The sequence below is a fragment of the Hippocampus guttulatus genome, chromosome 14 (genome assembly GCF_054856545.1).
Source record: "Hippocampus guttulatus isolate MCC_2025c chromosome 14, RoL_Hgut_1.0, whole genome shotgun sequence".
In the NCBI taxonomy this organism is placed as follows: Eukaryota; Metazoa; Chordata; class Actinopteri; order Syngnathiformes; family Syngnathidae; genus Hippocampus; species Hippocampus guttulatus.
Window position 1 is genome coordinate 8608291 of NC_141274.1, and position 22177 is coordinate 8630467.

The 22177-nt window shown below is 47.6% G+C and overlaps 1 protein-coding gene across 6 annotated transcripts in view; it reads left to right on the forward strand.

Annotated features, from left to right (window-relative positions):
• Positions 1 to 22177, forward strand: part of astn1 (astrotactin 1) — a 99489-nt gene that overhangs the window by 7514 nt on the left and 69798 nt on the right. Inside the window, exons 2-7 of one of the 6 annotated variants that reach the window (XM_086128897.1) lie at positions 10141 to 10322; positions 16047 to 16303; positions 16481 to 16623; positions 16899 to 17045; positions 19478 to 19627; positions 21018 to 21167. In XM_086128897.1, the coding sequence (XP_085985023.1) occupies positions 10141 to 10322; positions 16047 to 16303; positions 16481 to 16623; positions 16899 to 17045; positions 19478 to 19627; positions 21018 to 21167 (1029 nt within the window). The remainder of the gene's footprint in view (positions 1 to 10140; positions 10323 to 16046; positions 16304 to 16480; positions 16624 to 16898; positions 17046 to 19477; positions 19628 to 21017; positions 21168 to 22177) is intronic. The other 5 variants (XM_086128898.1, XM_086128900.1, XM_086128901.1 and 2 more) reach the window with 5 other exon arrangements.

The following is a 22177-nucleotide window of genomic DNA, read 5'->3' on the forward strand; positions in this document are numbered from 1 at the left end:
TGGCTTTCCTTATTTACAAGACCATCGTGTTGAATTAACGTGCCGACAATTTAGAGGCCCGAGCGCATCTCCAGAAAAGAACTGGCGCTCTGCTTAATGACGGCAGAAATGAAATTTTAATCAAGCCAACGGAAGAAGTCGACACGCAATCAAGCCATTAAGTAGATGAAGGTAATCCGGCGGGACTGGAGTAAAATTAGAAATTGGCTGCGGATACAAAAAGCAAGCGGGCAACGAGGTCAAGTATTGTGAAATTAACATCCGGTGACAGCCGGAAAAGATGCAAACCAAAGTCACGCCACTTTATTATTATTTTTAATTATTATTATTTGTATACCTGTTTGTCTTTTGTCTTTTTTCGGAGCTTGGCACCATGTCACTGCAAATCAAGGAATCATCCAGGGCCGTGATTGTTTCTGAAACACGCTGATGTTTCGGGCTGGTTTGTATGCGGCACGCAGCCCGAAAACCCAACGGAGCCTGCGTCAGACGAAACCTAGATTTGCACTCTGATCAAACGCGGACCCATAAGATGGATGCGTAGTCAGTATCGTAAACAAATGCGCTTGAAACCTTGAAAGCTAACGTGTAGCCTTGTTGTCAGTTGTTGTCCTGAGAACATTGAATGACGAATCAAAGTAATGCGGGAGCAACGTGCGTTTCATTCATTCTTTCACTCCTTCAAAGGGACCAAATTGTTGGGAGCCTTCCGTTAAAGGAATGAAGCCCCGCCGTGGTCACAGAATTAAGTTAGTAAACTCTTTCTGACTCACAGTCACTCATTTATGTACACACACACACACCTTTATTAAGTGTTCTTGTACCTTCATTGGGGTCTATTAGATTATTTTCAAATGAGATCCTTGTGATGTGAAGAATTATCGAAGAGGCCATTTGCTTGCTTGTGGCCGGGGCCCAGCAAGCTATTTTATTTGACTTCAATCCCTTTTCATTCAGTCAAGAATTCATTCAAATCGGTTGACTTTCGAAAGGCCTCCAGTTGGCGCCCCGCCATGTCGGCGCTGCGCGTGTCAAGTGTGAACTACTTGCGGCTTGGTTAATCTAAATTGTTCCGATCTGCCGGTGGCCCACGGCCGACTTGCGTTTTCCACAATTATTGATTTGGCTGAAACTTTTGAGGCCTCCTCTCCTCTTTGGAAAACCTGCACAAAAGTGGGGCAAAGTGGGATTTTCAGGCTTTACCCGCCGATCACAACTCCAGTGGACGAAGCGTTTTGATCGGCTGAGCCAGCCCTCGCTGCTATGTGCACGCATGAACATTTCATGGTCGGAATCTCGGGGCAATTTTGTTGGGGGGCAAGATGGTCCATGTCTTTTGTCATCCCGCTGAATAAGCGATGCAGACACCAGCGGTCCGAATCTCCGATTATTAACGCTAATTAGTCATCCTGATCCTGTTTTGAGTGCCTCTAATTGGCTCATCTAGGATCTCAGCCCAAAACATAAAGGCCAGTTGATGCTGGCGGTCAAATGACCAGACGAAGTTGGATTGGTCTCGTAGCAGAGTGGCTGGCAAAATTCCTTCAGAAAAAGTTTCCCAAAAAAAGCCCACGGCAAAGGTGGACTTTTCACAACAACTTTGAGAGAATTTTGGGGGTTTATGGAAAATATCCTAATCCAGAGCTTGCCACACTACGGCCCGGGGGGCCATTTGCGGTCCACCATCCATTCTTCAGCGGCCTGCGACATGACCAAAAATACAAATAAATACTAAAAATGACATTTGACAATGGCCGCACGGTGAGTTAACAAAGATGAAGGTGGGCGGAAAGGAAGACTGCGCTGTCGAACTTGTCGCTATCCTCGAAGAATCGGATGAAAATGCCTGTGCGCCCTCCTGGCCTCTGCGGGAGCTTACCGCATGCATCGCAGCTGCTGTCGCTGCCGCCGCATCCTTGGCATTTCATTGTAAGCGCTGGTTCTCCTCACATGCTATTTTCCATGGAGGTTTATAAACAGATGTAGCATTTGCATAATTCATCTGCAGTTTGTTTTGTCGATGGATCAAAACAATCACTGGTTACAAGTGAATCTGTCGACCTGCGCGCGGCGGAAGGAGACCATTTCCATAATAAAGCCAACAAAAGAAAAAGAAACAAAACATCCTTTTCTGTTCACGTTCAGTATGCAATCGTGAAGTCAAAATGTCAACAGGTTGAGTGAAACCGGCGAATTAGTGGCTGATTGACTCTCTTTGTGGTTCGTCAAACCTTCAAGCCGATATCATGTTCGCATTTTTCTTTGCAATAAAATGTCACTTGAGCGAATCCAGAAAGCAGGCGAGCGGTGACATTTGTGAGCTGCGCCCATAGGGCGCTGTGACATCAATTTCAGTGGCCGGCAGGTGTGAGAACGACATGGCTTTTTTTTGGGGGGGGGGGGGGGGTTCTCTCTTTAATTCATAATCCACCACCACGCAATGTTAATCAGACTACGTGGTTTCGACGAGCGGTGGCGCATCTTGCAAAGAAAACTTTAGACTTCCGCTTTTGACATCCTTCTGCACGTGGCGGAAGATGCACTTTGCGCGGGTTGTAAAGTGTTCTCGAAATGACTTCACGGGTGGCAAATGTGAATATCTTTTTACATTTGCAGTTGAGGAACGACACAGCCTTCGTTTCACCTCAGTCTCAATCATCCGTCTATTCATCAAGCAAATATAGAAACAAACATCACATGGATTACAGAAGGGCTTTTCACACCGCAGAAATCATTTTGCTCAACCTCGACCGGGCTCGGTCTGTTTTTGCAGAATGAAAGGAGACAAAGAGAAAAAGGAGCGAGCGCAGGACTTTGACAGAGTGGGCGGGATCTGTTTTGAAGGCATTAGTGTTACAGCATCCTGCCTGGCCGCCTTTGTCAAAACTGTCAAAACCGTGACACCGTAATGGCGAATAAAACCCCCATCGCCGACCAAGCACCAAATCCAAGGTGCTTGAATATTTTGCAGCGGGATTGTGCCGTGCCTGTGATGGAATTGTTTCTCTCATATGTTCGGAGACGCCGGCTCCGTGTTGAGCCTTGCTGTAGATTACCAGGGGATGGGATTAGCGGCCACACAATTAGTCCCAATCGCTGTGTCGAGATGCTGCTGAAATTCATCATGCGGTCTCATTCCAAAGCGTGTCGGCGAACGGTTGGGTTGGCCGTTTTTCGGAAACGATGTCGACGGAGGAGTATGTACGCGATATCTTGAAACAGCTCTCATCCATGGCTTTGCTCCGGAGAATGAGACACGGTTGACACTTGCCCGCGTTTGATCCATGATGCAATGCGCCTGCTTGAAATTGCAGCCTGTGCCTCGCTCGGGATCTCCAAACGATCGGGCTGTCACGTTACATGGAGATTTCGAAACAGGAGTCATCCTTGGCCAAGCGCTCATTGACCTGTTCCAGTTTGATGCGGTATTGCATCAAGTACCTGAAAGCGATGCTGAAGTAAAACTACGAATATGTTGACAGAGAGCCGCTCGGGTTAAAGTTAGAACCGCTTTGCAGAATATGACTTGGCTGAATATTTTGGTGCCCGGTGCAAGCGCAGCCGCAAGTGCGGTCTTAACTGTGTGCTCGGGTGGCGTTTTCTTTCTTTTGGAAGGTTCGTAGACAGGCGCGGTTCCAAACGGGTGTTTGCGCGGTCGCGGGAGCCAACACAGCCGACTCGATTCCCGGCCAATCGAAGCGGGTCGCCTCTTCCCCAATAAATTCAGTGCGGGAGAGGCGCCTCGTCTGCTTGTGCAGTGTCCGTTTGTCAGGAACCACAAGTAGATCTCCACTTGTGGATGATGCGATGCCAAGTTGGCACTTGGAGACCACCTTTTACCCGCAGTCGTCCGCCATCCATTCGTTTTCTGAACCGCTTATTTCTCCGGTGCTTGCATTCAAACACAATGCAACTAAAAACATGTTACTTCATCACAGAAGAATTGTGACGTAATACGAAGAGGAGCCAACAGATGAATTTGAAGAAGTCAACAAGACTTAACGACAATGGTATACAAATGTTTAACCTGCTGTTGTCGGAATTAAAAAAAAAAAAAGGTCCCTCTGCTCTTTCACTGAGCAGAGGGACCTTTTTTTTGTAAATAAAGAGAGTGAAAAGCCTCAAAACACAATTTCATTTTTTCTTTGGAACTGTGTTTGACTGTAGTGGAAGCTCAAATATCCTCGCTGTTGTCGGTCTGAAATAGACCGCTTAAAAATAAAGCCGCCGGTAGACAATTTCTCTCTAACAAGTCGGCTATGATCCATTTGCCTGTTGGATCGTCGTATTTCTTACAGCCTGTCATTTGGTGAGAATGGAACCTCGGATTTGCCTATTGCTGCTTGTCAGGGCAGTTATTGAAAATCGCCTTCAATTTGCCCCAGATTGCGAGGCGCAAGACACAGTGTTCTGTCAGATGTGGCGCCCGCTCACTCATCCATTTGAGATGATGAGATGAAGATGGACCAAATTGAGCGGCGTGGAGGGAAAAAGGCGTCACAACACCTTCATCAAACGCGGATCGCTCTTATTGCCTTCCTGATTGGAGGGTGAGACACCGACAAGGCTGCTCTCCAAAAATCTCATCGTGCTGGCTCGAAAATGCTTTCATATTTTTCACGCGCGGCCGGGATGCTTGATTGATTTGCTCTGTCTGCAACGCCTGTGAAATGTTTCATAAGAATGAGAGTCTCGCACCTCTTGTTGTTCCTCAACTCAACTGTATTTCTTGAGACACCAAATGAATATGGGAGACGGTCGAAAGCACAAACGCAGTCAAACTAAAAACCGAGTCTCATGCTGCTGAGTCCGAAGCCAAGGAACAAAAATGAGTTTGAAGACGATTTTTTTTTTTTTTTTTTTAAAGATGGGCAGCGAGGGGGCTTGCCAAACATTCATTCCAAAGAGAGGGAGCTGCCACGGAAAAGGCTCCATCCCCTCGGAGCCCCCGCTTAGGACCACTCATCATGTCTGCTCCGCAGACCTGAGGCACCGGGGGAGGAAGGTGCGCCCAGGCCATTTCTAAAATGTAGAGGGAGCCAGTGAAGGGATGGCGGAGTGATGTGCTCCCTCTTACGGGGAGCCAGTCAAATGGCGAGCGGCGGCATTTTGGACCAACTGGAGACGCTTCATGGAGGATTGGCTGACTTCAAAGTCAAGTGCATGTCAGTCATCCGAAAACTGTTTTGATCACGACCCACGTCAAATCACAATGCGTGCTTTCGAAATTGCCCTTATGGGAGGATGCTTCTTCATTGTCGCTGTGAGGCCCAACTTGCGTAAAGTGGCCCCAGAATCAACGTTGGTCTTTATTCAGTTTTACCGGTTTTGCATGTCGGAATGATGCATCCATAAAATATATGTGACGCCAAAATACGGAGCGAAAATGATGATCAAAGCCAAAGTTGAAATGCAATCGGGAAATATCACCGAGTGACCGTGCTTTGCCACGCCTCGGCGGTCTCGCCGACTTGCTGCGGGGAGCCGACCTCCGCCCTGGGAAGAGGGATGAAAGAGGAAGCGCAACAAGAAACTTGACACCGTTTTGGGGCACAGCGTTAGTTTCCTGCATCGCAGAAATCATAAGACGCAGTCGAATTTCTCCCAAAAGTTTTGTCAAGTCAAGTCAAGTCAACAGTATTTATAGAGCACTTTCAAACAGCCATCGCTCCATACAAAGTGCTGTACATGGAGCAATTTAACATGCACAATAAACAGTAAGACAAATCGGTAATAAAGGCGGTAGAAAGCACCAAACAGTAAAACCAAGAACAAATCTAAGTCATGCTGAGTCGAATGCCAAAGAATACAAGTGAGTTTTGAGGAGGGCTTTGAAGATGGGCAGCGAGGAGGCTTGCCGAATGTTCAGTGGGAGGTCATTCCAGAGAGAGGGACCAGCAACAGAAAAGGCTCGATCCCCTCTGAGCCTCAGTTTAGTTCTTGGAACTTCTAATAAAGTCTGGTCCACAGACCTGAGGCGCCGGGCAGGTGTGTAGGGGCGGATGAGCTCAGAGAGGTAAGGTGGCACGAGATTATTCAGAGATTTGAAAACAAATAAGAGGATCTTGAAAATAACTCTAAAATGAATGGGGAGCCAGTGAAGGGATGCCAGAGTAGGAGTTATGTGCTCCCTCTTACGAGTACCAGTCAAGAGGCGAGCGGCGGCATTCTGGACCAGCTGAAGGCGCTTAATGGAGGACTGGCTGACTCCAAAGTAAAGGGCATTGCAGTAATCGAGCCGGGATGTGACAAAGGCATGAATTACTGTCTCAAAGTGTTCATGTGAGAGGAGAGGTTTTATTTTGGCCAGCTGTCTAAGGTGAAAGAAGCTGGATTTAACAACGGCACCAATTTGCCGATCGAGTTTGAAATCACTGTCCAGTTTAAGGCCCAAGTTTGAGACTGTTGTCTTGAGCCTCCTACTTGAATTTGTTCCTAGAGTCCCGTGGGAGGATAACCGATTTGCCAACAAAGCGAGCAAGAGGAAGGGGAAAGAAAAGCCTCGCTGCAGGCTCGAGCACAGCTTCAATCAACAGCTCGGGAGCTAGTTGACATGCAGGGTGTCGAGGTCCTCGCAAAGTTTTTCAACTTTTCTCTCCAACCGCTTCCCTTTTTCACCAGCAGCGTTTTCATATGACATGGCTAGCTTCCTTCTTTCTTTGCCTGTCCTTTCTCTTAATCTCAAAACACAGGCCTCAGGTTTGAAAGACTCACTGTCCTTAAATGCGGTTTTGCACCGGAGCCGCCACGCGCTCGCCGCATCGTTGACTGGGATTCACTTCTATCCCGCCAGCCAAAGGCTGAACGGTGACCAGTTCGGTGTTGTGCTTCCTGCGTGCCCGAGATAAACCCCGACGCGTCCCGGGCTCGTCACAGCAAATACGACGTTGGCGGTGCCGGCGGAAGCTTGTTACGCCGGACAAGAATACCGTGCCCGCCGAGCCACTCCCATTCCCCACCGTATTAATTTGAAATGACCAGCCTGATGACAGGCTGCGGTGAACACACTGCTCGAATTCTTGACACGCTGGTTTCATATATATATATATATATATGTACACACAGTATATATATATGCGCGGCACTTAGGCATGGGCTCTTCAATTTGATGAGAAGTTAAGAGTAGTTTCTGGTGGAGCACTTGCGCTTCTCGCATGCTAAATTGCCTTTTTGGAACGTCAGTCAGCGGGGTGGCTCACCTTGATGCTTTTCCCTCAGCCGCTAAGCTTTTTCCTCCCTTAAATGGACTTCGAGGCCATTTGACGTTTTGCCTGATGAAAAATTGACAGGCAAAGCGGCACAGAAAGCACTTAGAAATAATTCCAACGCAAGTGGATTGTTCCACCCCCATTACCCCCTCCCCTTTAAAATTGTTAAATATAGTTGATGAACTCGTAAACATATTCACATAGTGTAATCCCTCGTTTTACCAGGAACCCTCTGCAAAAGGTGAAAACCAGGAAGTAGGATTTGACCCCCCCCCCCCCCCCCCACAGGAATTGGCATGTATGTGCATGTTTGAGATACGGAAACAGTATTTATACTTGACATATTGCCACATATTTACTTGAATCCGGAATGAGAAAAGCTTCAATAGTACAGTCATTAAAACACCATGGAGACGCTGATGGTGTAGCTGAGGTTTTTAAACTAGAGAAAAACATGGAGCTTTGGCGTTCTTCTTGTCTTCTTTTTAGTTGAAATGGGTTCAATAGGTTTCTTTTTTTAATCAGACCATGGTGTTGTTTTTTTTTGTTTTTTTTAAGCTTACCAAGCTGACAGTTTGGACAGTCACTTCATCCTTTGTCTGAGCTGTTGCCGCTTCCTTGTGACGTGTCTCAAAAAACAGCCTACCGGGCCGGAAAACCTTCCAAATAAGGCTCTCTGAACCCAGTGAGTGGCTGCGAACCCGCCGCCAGCGTCGAAGCAACGTGCCCCTGTCGATGTTGCCACGTCCAGAACAGAAGAGGCACGCACAAAGCCCTCCGAGTCACGCCAGCTCCTTGTTCGCCATGCGGGGAAAGCTCTCTCACGCATCCATATAACACAACGCGTCTTTCCGCAATATGGCTGCCGATGCGGCTGTATTTTTATTGAATATTTTTCTGAATTAATTTTTGAAAGAAAAAAAATGCAAATCACCGAAGCCGCAAAACGTGATACGCGTCGTGGCTCGGGATCGCTGTACTTGCACGTCTATTTGACAGAGGAGCTCAAATCCTACGTCGCCCAGCTATATTTGCTTGCATGTCCATGGCACATTAGAATCCTTGTTCCAGTTGTCGAACAGCAATATATGCGCCATGTATTAACGCATGATGAAAATAGAACAAGGATTAACATCTTCCCCACCCTCAATGTACATTGATTCTCTGCACACGTAGATGAAATTATTTTCCATAAGCGTGGCTCTGCGGAAGAACAAATGGGTAAAGCGATGGGCCACACCAGAAATAGTAATTGCTCGTCATTTTAGAATAGCAAAAAGGCTATGGTGTTCGTTTGATTCATTGCAGCAAGAGCGCTGCCTTTTGCCAGAGCTGACGTGCATGTTGAATGAAGTCGACGTCAAAATGAGACCTAAGAGCGGCGTTGCTCTTTGAATGCTTGCTTTGTTAATCTCATTCTACATGGGGAGCGATGCCCAAATGGGAGGCGCAGGTTGCTGCGGCGGTTTGGTCTTCGTGGAAGTGGAAAAAAAAAAGAAAAGAAAAGAAAAGCATTCACGACTGAACATTAAATGCTCTTTTTTTTGAATGTGGCACTGCAAGTATGTTGCAGGAAATATCAACATTCTGGTGTTGTTTGCACGGTGCCACAGACATGAATGACATTTGAAAAATCTAAACTACTTTGTGCACCCGCTGTAAATATGATATGATGCACGAGGACTGATTTTATGGGCAAATAAACGGCGGTTTGTTTTTCTTTCCTGGCCGTAATTTCCGCTGTCCGCTTTTAGCGGTGAAGTTGGAAAACGGCATTTTTCTGTAATCTAGGCTCCCACAGCTGCCAAAGTGTACTTTGACTCGCAGCAGTGAACTGGGTGACTCAGCAACAAGCTACCACTATGTATGGTGGCGTGTTGATCCAGCTAAAACAGACTCAAAGCGGGGTGGGGGGGAGTCCGTTTTTCTTTGTATACCGCCGGCCTCCCGTACACAACGAATGGGTTGCTCAACTCGGCGCTATGCTGCGGGAAGTCAACCGTGGCTTATGAGCATACGCCTATTCAGAGAAGGCCCAATCTCCTCTCGCCTCCCAAATGGCTCTCACCGTTGGGGGACCATAAATCAGCAACCGGCAGCGCGGATGGAAGGCTCTTTCTCTCCCTTGCTGTACATTCACTGCAAATTGCTTGAGCTTCGAGAGCGAATACTAGATTTGAAAATACGCAATCAAACTATGTGCAGGCGGCGCGGCGGTCGACCGCTAAGCACGTCCGCCTCACAGTGCACAGGTGCGGCGTTGGATTCCGGCTCCCGCTCTCCCTGTGTGGAGTTGGCATATGCTCCCCGCGTCTGCCCGCGTGGCTTTTCTCCGGGTCTCCTCCCCCATTCCGAAAACATGCAGAGCAGGTTAATGGAACACTCCAAATCAGGGGTGCCCCGCCTTTTTTGACCAAAGATCTACTTTTCAAGTAACCGAAGTCCCGCAATCGACCCGTTCCGCACGTGCACGCCTACACGCGCGCGCACGCACGCCATGACGAGCAGCAGTCATAACGGCCCGACTTGGAAATGCATGTTGCCCTCAAGGGCACCGTTAGCATATGCGCTGTATGACTTGACACTGACTGACTCTTGCAGATGCGCACCAGTGAGTCATGTGCTATTCATAATGCAACACTGCGTGACTAACTTTCAGACCAGGTGCTTGCGAGCAAAATGTTGTCTTCCGTTGCCTCATTTGCTAGAGCGACCCTGAAAACCATTGCATTTTGATTTGGGTTCGCTTCTGTCAAATGTCCTTGAGCAAGACGTCTTGCTTGATCCTCTTCATGCTCCGTGACTGCTTTGCGATGAGCCGTTGATTTTATTTCCGGGGCAACGTCCACCGTCGGGGTCAAACCAACGCCTTCATCGCTAACTCTCTTCCACACAAATTTGAATCCACTTCTCCTATTTGTGTGCACCTCAGAGATTTCCGGGAACTCGGAGGACATCCCTTTGGTGCGATGGAGGCAGCAGTGGCTGGAGAACGGTACTTTGCTCTTTCACATTCACCACCAGGATGGCAGCCTAAGCCTCCCTGAACCAACTGAAGATCCAGCCAACACTTCTGCCAAGGAGGAGCTCCGCATCCTGCATATCTCAGTCATGGTAACGCTCGTTTTTTTATTGCTTTCTGACTGATTGGCATCTTCCGTTACAAGTGGAAACCATCGAGCAGTACATCTTAGTCCGGCCCACTGATTTGGTTGCTTGATATCCTCCAGGGGTGTCCAAACGTTTTCGTTTGAGCGCCGCCTACGGAAAAATGGAAGGATGAAATTCGTCAACTTTTTGAAACACGCTCGTTCATTTCATCAGCGTTCTGTTCTGTTCAAGGTGTCAAGGCAAAAAGCAAATGACGTTTAAGTACGTCATGGGTAGGCGGTCGCAGAGGTATCGATCACGTCCTGGGGAATAAAAGGGTTCAGTGTTCCGTCAAACGCGGTGTCCCAGCTGCAGCTGTTGTGAGAGCCATGTATCGATAAAGGCGCATGATGAAAAGGGGATGGCGGGCTGCCAATGGCCCCCGGGCCATCGCTCGGACGCCCCTGCTCTCTATGTTTCTGTAGGACCCTTCGTATGCCTCGAACAGAGCAAACGTATTCCATCGAACGCCGGAAGGACTCAAAAGCAGTCCCCGACACGGAGAGGCGAACGGACGGACAGACGGAGCGATATTAAGCCAAGGCTTTTGCATTGTGTGGGGCAGGTGTGAGCTACAGCTCAAAGACCCATGAAACAGCCTTTGCGGGAGATTTTTTAATCCCCAAGAAGCTTTAGCACGAGATGAATTGGGATTTAGAGGTCAGGGCCTCCAGTCGGGCGGCACGCTGCCGAGGGTTCCGGCCGGCAAAAGCGCGTCGCTGCCATCTGTTGTCATGGCCTGCTCTTATTTGCGCACTAATGCTCCTCTACCCGCACCTTGATGAAAACACCCCGCCGGCAGCGCGATAGGTGGTTCCGGGTGAGGAGTGACCAGAGCCCGGGGCAGAAGGGCACAGGCGGAATGTCGAAAGTCAAAAGGGAGAGGAGTCCAAAGCCGGGAATGCGGGAAAATCTAACATGGAAGAAGCCCACTCGCCACCCAAGGACCCGAAATTCAACAGGAAAGTTTTGTCGCCGTTGACGTTTATGAAGTTGTTCACCTTGCAAAACATTCCGAGGATAGTCCAAGTCAGGTTTACCTCAAGGTCAACGCGTGTCAAAGCATGACTCCTTGCTTCTCTTCGGGAGATGCGGCCCCTGGCGAAATTCCCTTTAAGCTGACTAATCATTTTTGCATGCGGCTGTAATATGCTTTCAATCCAGATCATCCATCAAAGCGCCACCGCCGCGTCTTTGGACTGGCAAAGGGCGTCGGGACGAGATGTGGCATATCTCAGATCCAATAAATATGCATTTTCCCGGGCAAGATGAGAAAGCGCCGCGATCCCAGGATTCATTTTGGACGGTGTCGGCATATCAGATAAGGTTGAATACATAGCAGGGCGGCAAAAGCGACATTTTCAACGATATGGTGTATGTTTGCATTGACGCATTGCTCCGACAGAAAAGGAGAACAAATACTACGCGGTCAGAGGTTGATATAAAAGAAGATCAAATACACTGCTCTCATTTTTTGGGGGGGGGGGGGGGGTGACCGTCCCACGCGACATGTGGTGCAACTTCACGTTTTGTGGCAGGTGGCAAAACGGCAGGATAGACTTCACACCACGCGCCCAAAATGTGATCCAACAGAACTCAGGTCCTGGGAACATAAGGTTTTTTTTTTTCTGCTTTGACTTTGATATTATATAGATAAGCAACAAATAAATATTGACTACAGGCAGCAAACGGCGTGCAGCACAGAACCCACAGCTCACGGTCCAGTGGGAAATCACTTGGACCTATTTGCTCCTTACCTTATGCTAAAAGCAAATAGGCACGCAGAAGGAGGACGTAGTCTTTCATCTCGCGGCTTCTGCGGCACCCGAGCGTCATTTGCGCAAGCGCGGCAAGGCGAACATGTCACCCCCCCACGGCTTCGAATCGACATTTGGACACGGATCTCCTGATTGGGCAGCGGACATGCCAGTCACAAGCTCGCCCAACTTCAATCAAAGGTGGAAATTGAATGACAACTGGAAAGGGATTGGGGACAAGCGAGTACTCACAACTGAGTTACTTGGAGTGAGTTTTTATTGCTAGGCCCGCTTCTACCGCGACAGCGTGAATTTCAGTAGCAAACGATATGCCTACAACCCCAAAAAGGGATTTTTGGAAGGTTTATTTTTATTGGGTGTGTGTGTGGGGGGGGGGCGTTCATTTAAATTAGCCAGGCTTGTTAACAATGCACCAAATTTATCAGACATTTTTATTTTCACTTGACAGGTAAAACGTCACAAATTGCTCCCTAAATCCAACAGAGTAGCGGCGTCGCCATCTGCTGTGTTCCGAGAATCAAATGTGGGCAGCCTGCTCATTTGTTTCCATCTGCTTTTCAATGTCCCTCTATTAAACACACGGCTACGGATGGTATTTTGCAATTGGTGCGGGAGAAAAGCAGAAATCAACTCCAAATGTGTCCGCTAATGGGTCTCGATTTCAAAGGATGAGGTTGTGAAGTGTCATGCTTACGAACGCTCGTCCAGCCGTGATCTGTGCCGTACTTCGAGCTTCATTAGGGCGACGCTGTAGTCGCCCGCCAATCACGTTCGCCTCAAATGACAATTGTCGCCGAACGGGTACTTTTTTTCGTGTCTTTGAACAGCTCTCATGGCTACTCGGGGTAGCTCCCTTCTTCGACTGGCTGCCAACCCCCCCCCCCCCCCCCCCCCCACCCCCGTTCCGCTCGTGACCTACTTGCACAAAGTTATCGATCCATTTCTCGCAGACCTGCTTTGCGGCTGAATTGGCACCGAGGTCATCGAAGCAGGTGTCTGGAGTCTGCTGCTTTACGCTCCAGTTGCGAGAAGGCCGCAAAGCAGCGAGGTCACGTCGGTGCATTTTATACGCGGCTTCAATAGAACACCGCGTTCCCTGTGGCTTTTGGAGACATTCAAGTGCAGCCAACATACAAAGTTGTGCGGGAAAAAGAGAAGGCAAATCAATAAGAGACTTTTCAGAACACCGTGTGTTCTCTTGGGCTTATTTGTGCAAGGAAAAAGAGTGCCGCGAAACCAGCGGAGTCCTTTTATCACATTCGCACGACACGCGAAACAAAACAAATATTTATTTGTGTGTTCAAGAACAAAATACCGTAATCCCTCGTTTTTCTCGGTTAATGAAGAAATGGAGAGCAGAACCCCACCCAATTAACAACAATTAACCAGATCCCCTTCGCCGCCGTCGTCGAAGCAATGTGTCCCTGTTGATGGTGCCATCGGCGGCCTTTCCACGCTCTCACGCAGCATTGGGACGCATTGCCTCAATGGCGGCAAGGGGCAAATTGCGACGTGTGCAGCCAATCAGCTCACGGGATAAAGTCACTCGTGCTCTCATTGGTCAATATCTCGCCTTGTTTGTGTGGGCATGTAAAGTTTGAACAAAAACGGAACCCCCCCCCAAAGAAAAACGCGCAACACTGCAGCCGCAAAACTTGAAGCGCAAGTGACGATGGATCACTGTCATTGCAACTGCACAAGAGCAGACACGAAGAACAAACCGACACTAAGAATTTCTATTTTTTGCCACATTCTGGAAGTGGCGTTAAAACCTCGCCCTGTGGCCGTGGCCGTTTCCAAGTATCGCTCCCGCCTCCCTCTCCTTACGGCTTGTTGGAGCCGAACGCATGCACGCACGCTCACATTCACGAGCGTGCACGCCCACGCACACACGGCATTAATAAGCATCCTTTCACATGAAAGGAACGGTCATTGTGACCGGCTCCGCTCGTGCGATATTGATATCGATGTTGTGATGCTCCTCAAAGCGCCGTGGATAGCATCGATCGCGTAAACCTTAAATCGATGTGACCCTGGACTCTTGTAAAGCAGTAGCCCGAATCCGTTCTGCCAGAGCGGCTCCGTTTTTTAATTTTTTATTTTTTTTTATAAAGCCATCCGACCGAGACGCGGCGATCCATAGCATGCCCGGCCGGCCTCTCCCACGGGCCGTGAGTGCGGCTGACAGCCTCAAACTTTTTGTTTTTTAAATCGCTTTGCTGCTGCCTTTGCGCTGCAGACATCACCCCACTATGTCATCACGAAAATAGGAATGACCTCATCCAGAGAAATTCAGATTTGATTTTGTTTTCAGGGGTGGACGTGATTGCAATTGCTTGCGCCGAAGAAGCCATTTCAATTGAGATAAATGTGCAGCAAATCCGAGAACCTTTTCATGGAGGACTTTTCCTCCTGGGCACCCTGTAAATGGGCGACATGATGACGATGATTTAAAAAAAAAATTTTTTTTGCCTTATTGAAAACGGCTGTTTCAATAAAAGTTACGTGGCATACTTTCATCAACATACCCCAAGAGTCCATCATTACAGGACACAGGTCCACCCGTTTTCACCCCTACATTCTTGAGACAGAATAGGAAGAGAAGAGAGCCACGGGACTTGGTTGGTTCCCATCCATTTGGCTTTCCCGGGAATGTTCTCCATGTGAGCCAGAAAAGAACCGACATCAATTCAATTCTAACCGTGTGTCAGAGAACAGAGAAAATGACATGAGAGACGGGACCTCCGATCCGCTGCGTTCGGTTTTAAGCAGCCCGCTGTCCGAGGGAGCAGCCCATACATCCAACTTGCTCCGAAGATGACGGCGTCCGTGCTTGCTTGGTTGCTTTGGTGTCCTTTTCGAAATGTGAAACGTCTCACGCTCGCCACAGACTGACCGAGTGAAAATGACTCCTTCAGTCGAATGCAATTTATTCGACAGAAGCCACTGAAAGAATCCCCCCGCCCCCAAAACAAAAGCATGCATCTTTGTCATTTAGTCACAAAATATAAAAGAAAATAGGTTTCTGAAAAAGATGAATTGTTTTGGAAATATATAGTGTCCAGCTCGACTCGCGGCTCTTTTCAGGAGTGCGTATTCAAACATCCTCTTCGTCCTGTTCGGTATGATGGGGCGGCGGCCGAGGCGGAGCTTTTGGTGCGCGCTTGACTTTTAGCGGCTCTATTGGAGGATACAAACCACTGAGTCTTGCCGTTGATTTCAAGTCATTTCAGACAAGCAGTTTTATTTTTTTCCCACATCACCTTTTTATGCATGAATGCTCCTTTTGGCCGATGGGCCTGAATCGTTTCACTTTAAATTTGGAACCATTCGGATCTCATTCCGTCTTAGTCGCGGATGACTGGAACATTGACTTTGTTTGCGTTGGTCTACTGGATGTTGAAAAGTGTGCCCCCACATGTACACACACTGGAGTCTGGCCTGGTGGTGGGGCTGTGCCATGATTCCGTTTTTGTTTCGATTAGCTTTGGCTTTTGTTTCTCACTTGACTGTCATGGTTCTGGTCCATTTGTGAGTATCGGGTGGTGTCGGAGGGCTTCTCCAGCGTCGCACCTCTTGGTCATCGTGTAGTGAGTTCTTTTCCGGTCAAAAGATGCCAATACCACGTTGCTGTCTGATATTTCCTGTCTTTTAACGTGTTCATTTCCGTTCGGGTTTGTGTGTGACAGACGCACGGGACAAGTCGGAAAGTCCGGAACAAACATTCAGTTCCCAATGAAAGGACGATTCCGTGTTTTACAATCGCATTTCAACTTCTCCTTCTGGTGTCGTTGCTTTGACCTTGATTGTCAACGTTCTCGAAATTTTTCTGGCTTGGCCTTGGCTTTGATCCTCTGTCCTCGGTCTCTTCTTTGGTCCGCACCACCGTAACCCCCCCCAACTCCCTCAGGGTGGGATGATTGCCCTTCTGCTGTCCATCCTGTGTCTGGTCCTCATCCTCTACACCCGCCGACGTTGGTGCAAACGCCGCCGGATCCCCCAGCCTCAGAAGAGCGCCAGTGCCGAGGCGGCCAATGAGATCCATTACATCCCCTCTGTGCTGATGGGAGGCCAGGCCCGAGAGAGCTTAAGGAACTCCCGGGGCCAGGGGCCAAACTCCAGCGGGACCCTCAGTATCCGAGAGACTCCAATTCTGGATGGGTACAAGTAGGGCTCGGACGCATGGCGGGAGTTTGAACATTGTGTACTTGTCATAGACACACGTCGATAAAAAGATGACATCATGGTCACTGTGTATCATAAGTGAAGTTTAAAAAGTGATTCCCATGTATGTCATGCGAAATGATTCAACGTTTGCTCATTGAATGCTATGGATATCGCCAGGTACGAGTATGACATCACGGACCTGCGTCACCATCTGCAGCGAGAGTGCATGAATGGAGGTGAGGAATTTGCAAGTCAAGTCGGCCGCACCCTGGATTCCCTGCAGGGCTGCAATGACAAGAATAATATGGACCTGACTCCGGGTAAGTTGAGCAAAACTGGCAAAACAAAAACAGATACAGAGTCCCCTTGTGTGTGTGTGTGTGTGTGTGTGTGTGTGTGTGTGTGTGTGTGTGTGTGTGTGTGTGTGTGTGTGTGTGTGTGTGTGTGTGTGTGCGTGTGTGTGTGTGTGTGTACTGTGTATACATGAGGTTTTTCCACTCTTTTAATGAATGATTTTTAGTATCCTAGAGAAAAGAAATATATATTCTTCTATGCTTGTATTTTTTTTCAGTGTTTGTCTTTCTTTCCTTCACAGTGAGTGATAACAAGCTGGCCCTAATGAACAAATATAAAGACAATATCATTGCCACCAGTCCAATCGACAGCAAACACCAGCAGAACACCTTGCTTCCACACAACACATCAACCAGCCAGCGCAAACGTCTCTCCAGCAACAATCGCAGTGAGTCACTCTCTCCCACTGATTGCCCCTTTTGACAGAGAGAAGAAAATACCTTCCTTTTTTTCCACACCTTTCTCCCACAAGCTGTTTTCACTGCTTTGTTGTTTAATCGCACTGAGCCGCTGTAGAAGTCTGTGTAGGTTTTGTAAAAATAAGAATCGAATTGAGATCTACGCAGTATCCAGTCCCATGCTAAAACTACATTGGCCCAGCAGTAGCTTTGTTGTTACCGGGAGGCATATTATGAGAGCAGTGTTTCCCAATCACACTACCCCGGCCTCCTCATACGATGTCTCTGACATGCTTTTGTCAAAATAACCCAAGGCTCATGAATTAAAGCAGGAAAATAAATGAACCAGGGAAGGGAAATAAATCATCTCGGGAAAGAAAATAAAATCTCTTTAGACCAGTCAAGTCACTGAATGTTGACTTATCTCAGGTCAAATGACTTGTTTTGCATTTGATGATGTTTTTTTTTGTAATTACCATTTTTGCCTGCATGCTGATAAATTGTATTAGAAACAAACAAAAAAAATACACAACCTCTCTCTATGAAACGTTGGGGTGGGGTGAGCAATTTGTGTGTGTGTGTGTGTGTGTGTGTGTGTGTATATATATATATATATATATATATACACACACAGAGAGAGATGAGTCTCAGTTGCGATGAATCAAATCTGGATATTGCACACTGGATACCTAAACTACAGTACGTCGAGAAATAACCCACACAAAGAATAAAACCCAAATGGCCAAAATAAAACATTCTCATTTGGAATCATTCATCTTCAGACAATAATTCTTTGACAGGAAAGGAGCTTCTTCTCCAAGCGCCTTTTACAGTGTATCTTGCTGCCGCGCTCCTTCTTCAAGCCTCTGTATCCAGTTGCCACTGGAAGATTTATTTGCTTTGCTTAGGCGTGCTCAGTTTCAAACCTCATGGTGCGAAACAATGTTTCAAGCTCACTGATTTATTTTTGTTCGCAAGATAATAGCTCTCCCAGGCTCTTGCAATGAGCCAACTCTTCTTGGCTCCCGAAGGTTCTTTTGCAAACCCTGTCTCGCAAAAAAATGGAAGTGAGATGAAGTCTTTGTGAAAAGAACGATCTGCCTCAGTGACCATTAAAAGTGCCGCACTGTGCGCTAATAGTTTTTGCTTTCCCGGTGTTTAGAAATAGCAATATACTTCGCCCTAGCAACCCTCACATACTGTATGTCAAAATGACTCGGTGACATGACGTAAAGTTGAAGTCTATGCGGCCGGTCGTTTGCATGCGATGGCCTTTGACAGGCCAAAGCGTGCAGAAGCCCATATGAGTTGTTGGAGCCTATCCCCTATGACTATGGGCGGAAGGCGGACGACACCTTGAACTGGTCTCCAGTCACTCGCAGGGCCCATGTAGGGACAAACAACCATTCGCACCCACATCCACAACATCACTGAGCGGGAACCGAAGACACGCTGCCCGCACACGAGTCAGGCGAGTGGACCGCTACGCCATCATCATATCTTGTGTAAAAGAAGGTGATCAAGCTGCACACATGAAAATAGCACATTATTTGTCACATTGGATGTACTGTCGGTTTCTTGTTTCCATCGGATCGCCTCTGGTTTAATCAAAACTTCTTGGATGTTATTTTTTTTAAGCTCTTGTCACGAGGCATCGTGATCTTGACTTTTATTTGCCTTCACATTTATCTCGCTGAGACAGCAAATCATTGCTACTTTGAAAGAGCCCCCAACCGCCACATAGACACACGCTCACACGCGTACACGCACAGGCACCCGCATTGCCAAATGCAATCCGTTAACTCATGTAAGACAAGCCTCGGTACACAGCCTCTAAATGGAGTGAAAGCCTCCTGGTAAAAGGCTCTCGGTTCAATTGTATTATGCAAATACGGAAAGGGAAGTTTGATCATCATAATATACTCTATCAAGTTTATGCTTAAGATTATAGTATCATAGTTAAGCACTAAAGTATTTGCTTAGTCCATCATCTTACTTGGAGAGAAAAAGGAAACATTCTCGCCTCAGTATGAACTCCTAATCATCTAAATAGGATTAGAATTGAAAACATAGCTCAGGATTGTGCCCTGGTTTCGCTTGTACTTCTCCTTGGCATTGCAGCATTTTCACAAGGTCATTGTAGTGACATAGGCAGTGAAGTTGGAGAGGGCAAACAAAACAAAACATTTACTCATACAGTTACTACGCACCATTAGCACCAGACAGTTGTCTGTCTCGCTATCTAGCTAGCGAGCTACATAGCTCGCGAGCTATGTCTATCTTGCTATCTAATTTGTATGTATGTATGTGTGTGATTGAGGAAGCATCTGTAATAGTTGGCTATCAACTGGGCTATTTTTAACCTTTTTTCATTGCCTGTTTTATTTATTTGTTTGTTTGTTTGTGCGTGTGAATCCAACAGCTGGTTCAAATTTCTTGAACCCAGATGGAGACTCTGGCACTGAGGCTGACAGCGAGCCTCAGCTGGCTTTTTACACTGACCCAAACCGCAGTCGACGCCGGAGTCGAGGTATGAGAAATGGTAACGCCAACAGCGCGTGGGGCTCAGGGGGTAAGGAGGACTTACACTTCAATTTCTCTCACCCTTTGATGGTGTCACCTCCGCAACGCATGACTAGCAATATTAATGGCGATTGTAGCAGGTTGTCGACACCGGCGTTGGGTCTGCTCATGATTCTGACTTCTTATAGATAAGATCGGTTAAATACACACATATGACTGGCGTTCATGCTATGAGACAGAATGTTTCGGCAGTGGTCGTGAGCATGTACCATTGATATCATTGCATCCGCTGCCTGACACGTTTGTTGAGAGAAATCACATCAGACAAGATCAGTGGTTTCCATGTTGAACATGTTCATATATCGCATCTTGAGACACCTCATCCTGAAATAATATTACCCGTGAATATTATTTCTATGGAGGCTGGGTTAAAGTGCCGTCAAAGCAGCACGTGCTTATCTGTCTGCATGCCACGTTGGTGCAACTTTGATCATGTACCGTAGCGACGCGTTTAAACGGGCTGTAATGAGATGTACAGTACAAAGAAGGCAAAGTAGAAACTAAATAAAAGACAATGCCCTTAAAATAAATTCTGCTGTCAAAACATGTTCCAAGGCTCATGCAACGCCTCCAAGCCAATTATTCCAGCGTAATGTGCACAGGTGTCACGAATATAGCAAAGCTTCTCCGTGTGCAGCCAACACCTTTAATTAAAGCTGGGTTTAAGAATAGGAAACTATAATAAACAGCTCGTGGCGCGGATTTTCTTGGATCCTAAAGAAAGATGACAGTATTTTCTCCCATTAAGGTAGGTTGACTTGGAGTAAAAACTTTGAGAGCTCTGTTTTTTGCGGTTGACGCAAAGCGTGGTGTGCGCATGGGTGAAGGTCGTGCAGGAGATCGACGTTTATGAGGAACTGTAAAAAGATCGATGTCAAGTCGGCCACGCCGATCGCCGCTGTTAAATGGGCACACGGACACCGACTGCCAACCCAATCGTTGGCATTTTGTTCATGTGTTGCGTTTGAATTCAGGGCCGCCGAGTCTTATGTAAGGTCACTTGGGTACCGCATCCAGTGTTGTCAGCGTGAATGAAAAGAGGAAAGCAAAATGGGCGCAGTTTAAGAAAAAAACCCCAAAACAAAAGCTCTCAACTGTCTTTTAGTTAAAGCCGTGATTTCTTTTTTTTTTTTTTTTTAAGCTGCGCATCTCAATTTCCGAAGGTATTTCAGACCCTTGCCTCACCTCAACCTCCCAAAGGCCTGATGGATTCACGCAATATATTGCCGGCGAGCCGATTTGTTTTCTCATTTGTGTAATGAGCGGGTTTATGTTTATGTTGCATGTCTGATGGGATGTGGGAGGATTGAAATGAAATCGACACTTCATACGGCAATGTCTCTGTGTCCCCCGTTCTTCTGTGTGTTTGTTCCCGGCAGCAGGTTCCCCGAGGAGCCCCGTCAATAAGACCACACTGACTCTCATCAGTGTCATCAGCTGCGTGATGAGCCTGGTATACTGCTCTCACATTTCCTGCAGCCTCTCGGTGCGTGTCATCCTCCATGTGCCGGAGCACCTGATTGCTGACGGTGAGGCTTTTCAAAACAGCCCCAAGATCGGGCCTGCATTTACTTCAGTAGCGCTTTCAAATCGTGGGGGCGGAGAGGTGGGCGGCGGGCAGTGGCGTTGCAGCTGGTGTATTTGTGCAGCTCCCCAGAGTGTTCAATCCACCGGGTTACGAACCGAGTGCAGGTGTTTGGCGGGAGCCGCTGATTTGCTTTGCACTCTGTGAGACAAAGGTAAATGTCAGGTCGAGCACCTCCTCCCTGTGTTTCTCGTGCGAGACAACACAACAGATGTGCTCTCAAAGCACCGCGGCATTTTCAGGTCAGGTCACAGAGACCGCCCACGGGAAGGCCTCCGTCGTACTTCGGAGTTGAGACAATGCCGAAGTTTTGTTTATGCCGCGCTTGGCAAATGTTGCATCTGCGAGTCCAAATGGCTGATCCTTCGGATAAGGTCATTTTCTTGTACCTTATTCCACATTCAGGGCGCCTAACTGGCAAGATGCAGATCAGCGGCTGTCCTTCTAGCGAAAGCGAGGCTCACCGCTAGCCCGGCAGTATATGGGGCAGGCGGGAAGACGGCGGGCTCACTGCATGGGACCGACTCACACTCGCGCGTCAGGAACGATGTTTGGAGGTTATGGGTACAGTCTTTCGTCGTTGCGATATCATCGAAAGACACACGGGAACCTTTTTTTTTCAAATGTCACCTTCGATCAAAACAGATTTCCCTCCGAGTAAGCCGGCAGTGCCGATATATTATAGACTGACTAGGCTCACTCATCTATCATGTGGAGGTCTGATTTGATTCAGGGAGCTGCCGCTTGCCAATTCGATACACTCACCCGCCGGGGAGGCATTAAAATTCAGGGGAGTTGTCCACGGAGGAAAACTTTCAAAGGAGAGATGAAAGATGACGAATTTGCCTGTTGAATTACAAAACCAGGATCGACTTCGAATGTTTCCATAAATGTCTCCACAATCTTGTCAGACTTGATTTGATGTCACGGTCAATCCAATGAAAATCTCTATTC